Consider the following 12,104-nt stretch of genomic DNA (forward strand, 5'->3'; position numbering starts at 1 on the left):
GGAATTGTTAATATAGATACACAGTCCCCCGCCGACCTTCTTACCAGAGTCTGCGGTCCTGTCGGCTCGGTAGGTGGTGCGCCCCGCTAGCTCGATAGCAGTATCCGGAGTGGTGCTGTTCAGCCAAGTTTCAGGAAAAATCATGCAACAACAGTTATAAATAGTCCTCTTTGCTGCTATATGCAACCGGATCTCATCCATCTTGTTACGTATCGACCGGGCGTTTGAGAGGAAGATTGTAGGAAGCGGTGGTTTAAACGGATTAGCCTTCAGCCTAGTCCATACGCCCGCTCGCTTACCCCTCTTCTGCTGCCGCTCACAGCGCCTCCTTCGTCGGCCTGCTCCTGCGGGGAGCCCGGTAGATGGTCTAGTGATCTCGAGGGGAATGAACTGCTCGGTAAACAGGTGTTGTACTCCAGTATTCAGGTTCAGAAGTTCAGTGCGGCTGTACTGAAATGCCGCTATACTTAAAATTTGCGACGTAATACACAGTAACACCAAGAAAGTGAAGAAAACATGCACGTTGTAGGAGCTCCTGGCCGCTGCGACTGTGCGCGCCGCCATCTTGAGTTAATAACACACACTTGTGCAACACACACAGACACACACAAACACAAACGCTGGTGCAATTTTTTGAAACTACATACACATTCTGTGATAAAGTTTGCTACATACAAGCGAAATTACATTTATGTGAGGGACCTGTGGCGTCATGTTTACGTTACTTGTCATACAGGTGCTTCTGTGGCAAATGTGAGAAGATGGCTAACTTACAGAACAACAACATATATGCAGTTTTTAATACAATATCTTTAAAAATATATATATTTTATAAACATGTGGTTACACACTATAAAAACAAGGTTTAAATTATATACACAGACATCCTACAACGACAACAACTTTAGACGCATTTGTTGTTGAATTGGCTGACATTGACTGAAAAGACTATTTGCTCAAAAATCATAAAATACACTTACTGTTACTGGAGGTGACGGTGGATCGCAAACAGTAGATGACGATCCACACTTTGACGATTAACTTTTAAGCTACAACAACAGGATTAACCCATGACAGAACATTTATGTTTCCAAGAGACATTACCGGCTGTCGTTGAAACAATGGAGGATGGTGTACAGATCACCGAGGGCGGGGTCTATGCCACAACCACACTGTCAATCAAACCCCTTGCTCAATTCTACGTCACAAAGCGCTGAATCTTAGAACAGCTCGTTCTAAGACAGTGCATATGATTTATTGAGATTGTAAAAAAAACACTGGGTGGATTTATCATTCTAGGGTGGTTTTGCTCATACACTGCCAACACACATTTATGTTCAAACACCATGTAAAATTGAATTTTCCATAATTGGTGCCCTTTAAGGAGTGAATATAGCCAATAAACATCCTATTGTTTACAATGTTTTTTTTTTATTTATATATATATATATATTATACAACATCTTAACATTTTTGTTTTAAAACAATCTTTGAATGAAGAACAAAAAATGTGTTGGTCATCACATAAAAAAAAAATTAATTAAAAAAGCATTTACAATATGATTTTATAGTTTTGAAGTGCTAGAAAAAGATGTGTAGGCTACTTGTTAGCGTTTGACTATTTCGGTCACATTATCATATTTATGGTTAGAGTTACTTACTACATTAGCCTAAATCCATGGTGAATGTTGCTTATCTTATGAGTGTTTCTCCTGGTTTCCACGTCAGCGCTGTTTTGATGTCTGGTTTATAACAGAACTCTGCGCCGAATCGGAATGTTTCTCACTAGTTCTTGTAGTGATCGAATTCTATTGATTTCTTCACAGGATCTCCTAGTAACATCGCGTGAGCAAGATCGGCCCAAGTTCGGGGCTTTATTTTACTGTCAATGGTTCGGCGCTGCTTCAAAGATATACATAAGAAAGGCTATGTGCTGCTCTGGTCCGGTCTGTGAAGCATAAATGAGTAGCATATTTTGGATACACTTTCATTTTGTTTGCATTTGCTGCTTGGTAACGAGTCGATCAATCGCTCATTGCTCAGACGCACATAGCAGGTTGTGATATTTGTCACTGTCTCCTTCCCACAGAAGTTTATGTGCGCTCCCTATTTTTGTCACACTCACTCATTCCAGATTCACCGACGCACACCTTCCACGATTAACGTGTGGCAAATTTACTGGTCTCACATGTGTGACTGGATGTAAAATTCAGTCGCACACTCTCAAATTTTGGTCGCAAAATGCAACCATTTGGTCGCAGTCTGGAGCCCTGTAAATGATTCTGTAAATCCAATGATCATATGCTGTATTGGTCTCGGTTTTCAGTGATAGGGACATGACTAGTGGGTGGTCTGTGTGTGCAACCTTCAAAACTAAACATATATTATGGCGCTTTTCCACTACACAGTACCAGCTCGACTCGACACGACTCAGCTCACCTTTGTTTGGTAAGTTTCGGGTACTTTTTTTAGTATCACCTCCAGCGGGGTTTTGAGCGAGCTACGGCAAGCTAGTGCCGCATTCCCACCCGTGAACTCGTACTAGATCAATGTCCTCCCAGTTACGAGCTCTGACGTCACATTGCCCGCGAAACCATGCAAAACAACAATGGCAGCCCCTATAGATTCAGTGTTTCTACAGGCAGTACAGGGTGAGAATACACTTTAGGACAACATAACGCAAACTAGTTTTCAGTCCATTGAGAGCAAGGATAAATTAATATTAAATACATTTCCAAATACAAATTAAGTAAAATAAAAGGTAGAACAGCTTATCTTGCCTTATGCACCGTTTTTCCTCCTCCATTTCCTTCAAATAAACAAGGAGTAAGCACCTTTGGTGACAGAAATGCGCATAAGCCCCGTAAGGTCCGCCATGCTGGTTTGTTTACATCTAGCTACCACAATTCCTTGCACTCAGGTAGTTTGGCGTGACTGGCCTGGAATGCTACAAAGTTGTGAGTCGTGGTTTGAAGTAGTGATTTACGTGCTCAAAAATCTGCCTGGAACGTAGCATAGGCCGGTACTAAAATGTGACGTGAAAACAATCCCGACTGCTGATTGGTCAGAGAGAATCCTCACCATTCACCAGTACCAGCTCGTGTTGAGTCGAGCTGGTACTGTGTAGTGGAAAAGCGCCATAATATATGTTTAGTTTTGAAGGTTGCACACACAGACCACCCACTAGTCATGTCCCCATCACTGAAAACCGAGACCAATACAGCATATGATCATTGGATTTACAGAATCATTTACAGGGCTCCAGACTGCGTCATCATTACACGCGCCAGATGGAGTATCCAGAATATCCCTGCCATTTTTAAATAGTTTGGGCAGAGACAGTTTCTAAATGTATTACTATTATGGCAACGGAAGAATACACCATGGTCAAACGAGGAGGGGCAGACATTCCTTTGTTTGGTTGCCGAAGAGAGGATCCAGGGAGATCTTGATAGGGCAGCGAGGGAACGAAAGGCGTCGCTATGATGATCGGGTACTATTTGTGGCGGTACTGTCTGCAATGGAAAACGGAGCGAAAAGCGAGCCGAGTTGAGGCGAGCCGAGCTGGTACTGGTAGGCTTTCTTAAAAAGGAAAATGTAAAAAATAAAATGGCAGTAGGTAGAATCAATGAATTATTAATAATTTACTGCCAGTGTGAAAATAACATTTAATCAGCGGTGTAAAGTAACGAATTACAAATACTCACGTTACTGTAATTAAGTAGTTTTTTTCAGAAATTGTACTTTGAGTAAGTTTAAAATTGTGTAATTTTACTTTTACTTGAGTACATTTTAAGTGATGTATCGGTACTTTTTCTACGCTATTTTCCTTCCGTTTGTGGACGACTTTGTAGCTTTCCAGGTCATTCACGCCAAACTACCTAGATGTAAACAAACCAGCATGGCGGACCTTGCGGGGCTCACGTGCATTTGTAATAATTGCTAACGCCAAAGGTGCTTACTCCTTGTTTATTTGTGGAAAACTGAGGAGGAAAAATAGCGCATGAGGCAAGATAAGCTGATATACCTTTTATTTTACTTTATTTGTATATTTGGAAATGTATTTTCTATTAATTTATCCTTGCACTCAATGGACTGAAAACTAGTTTACGTTATGGTGTCCTAAAGTGTATTCTCACCCTGTACTGCCTGTAGAAACACTTAATCCATAGGGGCTGCCATTGTTGTTTTGCATGGTTTCGCGGGCTATGTGACGTCAGAACTCGTAACTGGGAGTACATCGAACTAGTACGAGTTCACAGGTGGGAAGTCACGGGTTTGACTGCCGTTCCAGTGCACTTTCACGGGTATAAGGTTGGAAAAACACGAGTTACAGGTTGCCTGGAATGCGGCACAACTTCCCTATTTAATGCACAATTTTCCTTTCAAATGATATTATCAGCACAATGTGAGTAAATGTAGCCGTGTAAAATGTAAGGGATGATGCCACCCTTCTAGAAACAATGTGCATTTACGTTTAAATTGTAACATATTTAATAGCATGGAATTAAAGTTTGTAATTAGTGCTAGCTCACTATCTTAGCCTTTTTCAGTGCATTAGTTGAGGTAATCTGATAATATTAGTGATTCTCATTTATCAAAACACTAACATTTGTACCGTTTTGGAGAGATTTTTTAATCTCTCTATTTAACCCATCTCTTGGTGTGTGATGCTGAACTATCATATGAGTTTCTAAAGGTTTTTGAATTCTTTGCACAGTTATGAATATTGATATTTTATGTGCAACAATAGCATGCTCAGGCCCAGTGGCTTTTCGCCTAATTTTAAATGCTTTTTTCCCCCAAATAATATGATTTAATGTGAGTGTGCTGATTTGATGCATTTTAAAAATATATTCTTCAATCTTTCTTACAAAGAACAAAATATAATGTGAATTACAGTATGTGCATTTTTTTAATAGCTTGTTTTCATGTGACGTCAATGCAGATGGAGGGCAGGAAGTGAATTTCTATATTTAAGAAGCACTATAACACACTCAAAATGCCTATGTTTTGCGTCGTTTATGGTTGCTCAAATCGATCAAACCACGAGGAGTTTTTATCGTGTGCCAAAAGTTGTTGATCATAAGGGGGGGGAAAATACAAGAAATTGACAGAAAAACACCGGGGAAAAAATGCCTTGCAAACCTACTGCAGTCTGCAGTCAGGAGGAGCCGAATGAGAAAATGCCTGTGTGTGTGTGTGCAGTGATCACTTCGTCAAATGTGAGTTATTACATTATTTATGTGGCTTATAATTACATTATTCAGGTGTTTAAATACACTTATGTGGCTGTTTGTGTAACGTACCAGTTTCCAAACTTTGTAAAGTCAAAGTGTGTCTGTAAGACGAGTTACTGATATCTACAGCCTCGATGGCAGGCAAATCTCTCAATTCAGTTGAAAATCGGTCCTCTTCATAATGTAAGGATCACGTCCAACATATGTTTCGATTTTCTGTTGATATATTTCTCTTGTAACAGCGTCTAAAGTAGTACATTACGGATTTTCCTCCACCTTGACCATTGCACTCTTCACTCCTCGCCCTCCATCTGCATTCCGGGCGTCAACACAATCACGTGACTGCAAACCACCATGTATAAATTGTAGAGCACACAAGGGGTAGAATCCGCACCTCAGTACTCACTACTCATGAGTACTTTTAAATAAGCTACTTTTTTACTCTTACTCAAGTAGTTTTTTGGACAAGTACTTTTATACTCTACTCACACTATATTTTTTGGAATGTAATGGTACTTTTACTTGAGTATGTTTTTTCAGTACTCTTTCCACCACTGCATTTAATCAAAAAAACATTTCTGGGTCTGATTATGGTTATCTTAAAACGTAATATAATCTAATTACAGGTACTTACCGTAATTTTTGCAATCTGACCACGTAATGCAAATTACATTAAATCAGTTACTACCCAGCACTACCATTGCAGATACACACATCTTTATCAATGTTAAAATAATACAAAGTGCCCCCCTAATCTATAATCAATTATTTACCTTGTTTTTCTTCTGTTTCAGGATTTTCTCTCAGAGAGGAAGTGGAGTCCACATTACTGTCTTGCCTGTAAATATTAATGAACACATGATCAAAAGTTCAATGACAAGTTGAAATTTTAGTTTAATAAATAATTCTAAGAGTTCTGACTTACTGGCTGTCTGTTAAGTTATTCACTTCAGGTGCTGCAGAGACTGATAACTCTTTACCTTTACAAACAAAAAAATAATAATAAAGCCTTCATCACAAGAGAAAAGATAGCAGACTTATGGTGCATAAATATCAGTAATCGGGATACTTCAGGATTTAGCATTAAGCTTTGTATTAGTAGAAAACCTGTAGTATTTTCAAATTACCACGCTTTCCACCCTCATATCCCCCTGAGAGAAGAGATTTATGTATTTTTTTGTCTGGAAAAAATCCTCAGATGACGCAAAATGATGATTTTTACATGTACAGCTTTTGTTTTAATCTATCTGAATTCATTCCGATTGATGAATCTGAATCTAGTCTTTAAATAAACGCTAAAAAAGTGATCGGTTGTTGTGCGTTTTATCATTGCTAAGAAAATTCATGCTCCTCTGTGAGAAACGAGACCGGCGCGTCTCACAGGTGTCTCTCATCGGTAATCACGCCACCGGCCTCGCGTCATTCTCCCGCGGCCCTCACTCGTCCTGTCACAGTAAGCATACTGAATGGTGACTGTAGAACGCAAAAGCCGAATCCCCAACATTTTGGGTGATCTCGAAATCCCGGGCAGACTCATCACGGAGACTCGCTAGTAGGGCTGGGTATTGAGACAAATTTCACAATTCGATTCGATTTCGATTCACAAGCTTGCAATTCAATTCAATTTCGATTACGATTCAATTCGATTCAATATTGATTATTTTGGATATCAGTTACAATAAATGGCAATTTTTCTCAAGGGAATCAAATCTCTTAACTAATGCTGTAAACTATGGGAGTTGTAGCCTATAGGCTTCATTAGCCTAATATGAAGGTAATAATGAACTGTTTTGTAGCCATACAAACACTTAAATTACACTTTTATTTATTTTTATAATAAAAAGATTATATGAAATATAAACATTTAAATGGTGGCTGTCATAAAAACTTGACAGATTTATTCAAATATGCATTAAATATTGAAGAACACTAACGAGTGTGGACTAACGAGTTTATGTGGGTTTTCTGAGGTAAATATGACGATACATGACATTGATTACAAGCTGTTTAACTGACGTCTTTCCACGGTTGAAACGCTGATTGAGTGACTCAATGTGATATGACAGGGATTTCGATAAGTGGTACTCTATCTTTAACACACTTTCAGATGCTCATTCATGTTTATTTGGCGCTGTAACTGGTATTATTAACCCGGAAGAGAGATCAGCGCTGCTGCTTCTCTAGAGCTGCGCCAGAGCGATCTCACGCCACAGCGCCAAAACGCTATTTATGTTTCTGAATTTCTAAAGAAAATGGACGAAATTTGAAAATTGAGACTTTGTTTCATATCAATAGTAACAAAGGACAAAGATTATTGCGATTTTTTGGATGCGCGCAGCCGCTATACAATGATCCATTCATTCAAATGAAACAGGATGACTAATCGATTCTTGAGATTTAAGAATCGATATCGGTTCGTAAAAATGAGAATGATTAATATCGAGAAATCGATATTTATTACCCAGCCCTACTCGCTAGTAGCCTAGACTTGTCATTTAACTACTGCGCTCTTTTACCGGTAGGCGTGGCCTCCTAGGGCAGTGAAGCAAATGCATTCTGGGAGTTGTTGTCTTTCATCCAAATAAGCCAAAAATACATTTTGTGGCTTTTCTCAGTCTAGAAAGCTCCAAATTCAAAAATAATTTAATATTTCTTCTACAAAAATAACCCATTTTAAATACACATTCATCTTTTCGGAGGTGAAGTATCCCTTGCAAGTTTATCTGGACAACTCGTTATGAAATCAATGACGCACGTTACACTGTACACAGAAGCTCTTACTTACTCTATGTACATCATAGCGTTTGCACTGGTGAAAGCATTAGAGAGAGTGCAGAGACTGCCTTACAAAGACAAGATCTTCATTCTCGCGATCAACAACATTTTATGTGATGGGAATAGATCTATTCTAAATACTTCAAAAATTTCTCACAATTCAGTAATCTCAATAGCTGGAAAAGCAAAAACATATAATAGCTGTAGTAAAAGTATTCGAGAGAGTTTAACATGTAATATGTAGCTATTTCATATGCAAGCATGGCAGCCAATTACAGCAGTGGGCGGTACACTGAAACCCACAGCAGACACGCCCCTTCAAACAGAGCGTTCAAAACAGAGGCTAAAATCAGGCTAGGAAAATGCCCTTTATTACTAAATTATGACTATTTTTAATCTAAAAAACATACCAACACTACAAAGGCAACTTAGGAAACATTATAAAATAATAAAATAACCCCATGTCAGGGGACCTTTAAGGACTGTATCAACGGGCAAAAGGCAGTGTTCAGATAAAGATTATGCTAGGCTGAAAATCATACAAAAAGAAGGAGACAAAGACATTGAGCATCAATTCACCACATTGAACACAAAAAACTGTGGAACTCAATGAAGGTTGTTACTAATATGGAATCAAGTAAATCACAAATGTAATGAACTGACTGATTTTATCTCCAATTTCAAAACCATGATTTTTCTGACAAATGTTAACTATCCGAGGCTCTCTGAAAGACAACTTAAATTGGAGGTAGATCATATTCAAGTGCAATTACTGTTCAGTGGCACACAGATATCTAAAGTATCTTTTAAAAACCACTATTCCCTTCTTTCAGCGTTCTCTAGACTTGCAAAGAGTCCTCCTCTTGCAAAAGGATCTGTGATTATGCTGAGCCCATAGAATCTGTCCTCAAAGTGTTTTAACTAATATAACTCAACATGTTAAGGTTAATTATAAAATGATACAATTTAATAAGGCAATTTCTGATCCTCAAGTCATCAATTCAAGAGCTCCCAAGTTCTCTTTACATTGTATACAAATAGCTGTGCGAGCAAAGCCACTCACACATCAAAATATATCATCTTACCACTCTAACAGTTAGTATAGTGGTGTGATACCCATCACATTATTGTGAATGAAGAAAACTGAGATTTTTATTTAAAGTTAATTAGAGATCACAGTCCATTACTTATTCACAATGTTAAGACAATGTGACGCGAATAGTCACGTGAACAAGCAAATCCACAAAGATAGAATAGGCTAATAAAATATAATACGTACGCAAATTAGATGGTTTAATTTGGAAAACATTTATGACTAAGTCGAAGTGTCATCTAAAATTTAAGACCTTTCATAAGTAAAAATAAGACTTTATAAGACTTTTTATGGCCTTATTTAAAAAATCTAATTTAAGACTTTTTAAGGATCCGCGGGAACCCTGTTATAAAAATAAACAAATTCACCCCCCCTCACAGTTGTCATGAAGGGAAAAATAGCTATATATAGACCAAAAATTTGGAGCAGTTTTTGCACCAGGCTGTAAACATATTTTGTTCTGCTGTAAAGTTGGGTATTTTAACATGGAGGAGATATAGATTTGACTCCCCTTTTGCATCCAGCCTCAAGCAGCCAGTCGATGAATTGCAGTTTAAGTCACTTCCGTGTTGGTTTCAAGAGAGACAGGGAGGTTGCCGCTCGGTTAAAACACAACCAACATGACAAGAGAATGACCAATGTTTGATTCGAGTGTTCAGACACAGGTCAAAATTCACACAGCGTGAAGATGAATCGGATATTTACCCTCCAAAATCTCCAGCAGATGAATCTCAGAGAGTTCCTGCAGCTGATCCCAGCACAGTTTCTTAATCTCATTAAAAGAACAGTCCTGCAGGAAACAACAAGGTGTTATAATAGCCTATACAATTAATTATAACAGCCTATACAATTGAATTATTTTTATGTTTCACTTTTTACTCACTCATCTAAAGCAAACTTAAATGTTTAATTGTAAATGCAATCTTAAAAAACATAGAAACTCTAAAAACTGATGTTGTTTTTGGTTAAATAACTAATTCAAATTTGACTCTCCAAGACAGTGTGACAAGCAATCTGAGCTGTCAAAGGAATAGTACTAAGTAGAGTGAATGGCCTGGTTTTAAAAAAAAAATCTGGTTCCAAACTACACAATTAACCAATTCACATTTGATGTGGCCATATAAAATTGTGATGGATTAAATGACACGACATATATATCATACATATTCCACTTTTATGACAATTTGGGCTGATATCAGTCTCATAATATTGTCTAGGGGTGTCCATGGTTAACCGATTAGGGCTGGGTATCGATTCACATGTTCAATTTCGATTCGATTTCGATTCGCAAGCTCTCAGTTCGATTCGATTTCGATTCTCAATTCCTGGTTTAATTCTCGATTCGACTATTATGAATATAGATGTAATACAAATCCTATATTTATAATACAAAAAAAAGAACTGGACATAAGTTTACTAGTGGTTAATTAATACAAAGAAATTAAAATTATAAAAATAAATTATATTATAAAACTCTTTTTATTTTAGGTAAACTATACACTAAATGCATAGACAGGATTTTGATGCAAGATTGATGCTGAAAATTGGACAAGTCAGAACAGTAGCACAGCTTGATCAAACAGGATCAGGTTATTTTATGTTTAAGATAGATATAGATAAATAAATATATAAATATTTAGACCTTTTTATTACATTGCTCTTACCTAAATGTTTGTTTTTACAATGGGGTAATTTTGTTAAGAGTTTATGCAACACATGTAAGCTTGATTTCAATCTTTGAATTAAATTGAAAAAAGTTGCACAAATAAACACAATAGAATAAAGACACAAATAAAGAGACATATTAAATAAAAAAGTTTTTGGGTATGTCAGAAATACTAGAAACTGAATAAAGTAATCCAATGTAAAATAACACTGGATAGTCTTTTTAGTCCAGACTGAATTAAATAGGCCATTAATTCTGATTGCTTACAGTTAATGCTATATTATGTTGTTATGACAAAAGAATTAATGCCTGAGACATATGGCTGCTTTCACTTTAAGAACTAGTGCACGAATCCACGGTGTGTCACACGCGTTTAATGCTTAAAGACATAACCGACTGTCTTGACGAGGTTACTCACCAAGACCAGAGTTTTGACATCATTTCGCATGTTTTTAACTGTTAAAGTGATATAATCCAGGGAAAAAAAATGTTGTTTCTGGTGAGCTGTTTGTGAGGTGGATTTAGGCTTTACTGTATGTGCACACAGTGAAAGACATCTCTGAGAGTGCGCGAGCACGGGATGGTTTAAGATTGCTTGAATGTTTAAACTGGTAAAACTTAAAAAGACATGAAAATGATAAACGTTAGTTACGATGTAATGCTGGCCCGATTGTAAAAGTGATTAACCATTTAAAATTGCATAACCGAGGGAAAACTTTTTGCATATTTGAATACATATTTGCACAAAACTTTTGCGATTTTTTTTTTCTGAATGTCGATAAAAAATATTGTGAAATGACGGCGTTTCCATTAACGATGTTATGCGACTAAAACATCTTTTTTTTCCTTTCGCGATACGTCATTCCAAAAATAATGGCAACGGACGTTGGTAGGCTATATCACAGCCACCGCACTAGACATTATTATTATTAATGGAAGGAGACGTGGTGTGTTATCCAAGCATTAATGGCAGGGAAAGACACAGAGTTACTGGATGTTTCTCCCTCATTTCTGCTCTGAGGTCTTGATTGTTGCATTCCTTTGAGGTTTTGTCTAGTAGGCTATTCCTTGTTTCTTTTATGAATTTAAAAAAAAGAACTCTGCCTCATATTATGTCCAAACAGTCAGTGTACTTTTGTGTTCATTCGTTTCCCCTTATTTAATCTGTAGGCCTAATTGCAAAACGAAAAATGAACGGTTGTTGTATTTTTAAAACACAAAGTTGAACATCAAAATGTTCATTTGAACTGTACTGCAAATGCTGCGCAAAAGTATAGGCTATATATGAGACGAATTTTCAGATATTTGTTTGATTTTTTGCCCCTTTAAA

At 37.3% G+C, this 12,104-nt stretch overlaps 1 protein-coding gene across 1 annotated transcript in view; it reads right to left on the reverse strand.

Annotated features, from left to right (window-relative positions):
* caap1 (caspase activity and apoptosis inhibitor 1) overlaps positions 1-12,104 on the reverse strand; it is a 28,234-nt gene that overhangs the window by 14,419 nt on the left and 1,711 nt on the right. The window contains exons 3-5 of the mRNA XM_039652453.2: positions 9,814-9,898; positions 6,166-6,220; positions 6,014-6,078 (exon numbers count right to left, since the gene is read on the reverse strand). Coding sequence (XP_039508387.1) covers positions 6,014-6,078; positions 6,166-6,220; positions 9,814-9,898 — 205 coding nt within the window. The remainder of the gene's footprint in view (positions 1-6,013; positions 6,079-6,165; positions 6,221-9,813; positions 9,899-12,104) is intronic.

Source organism: Pimephales promelas, chromosome 1 (genome assembly GCF_988280905.1).
Source record: "Pimephales promelas chromosome 1, fPimPro1.hap1.1, whole genome shotgun sequence".
Lineage (NCBI taxonomy): Eukaryota > Metazoa > Chordata > Actinopteri > Cypriniformes > Leuciscidae > Pimephales > Pimephales promelas.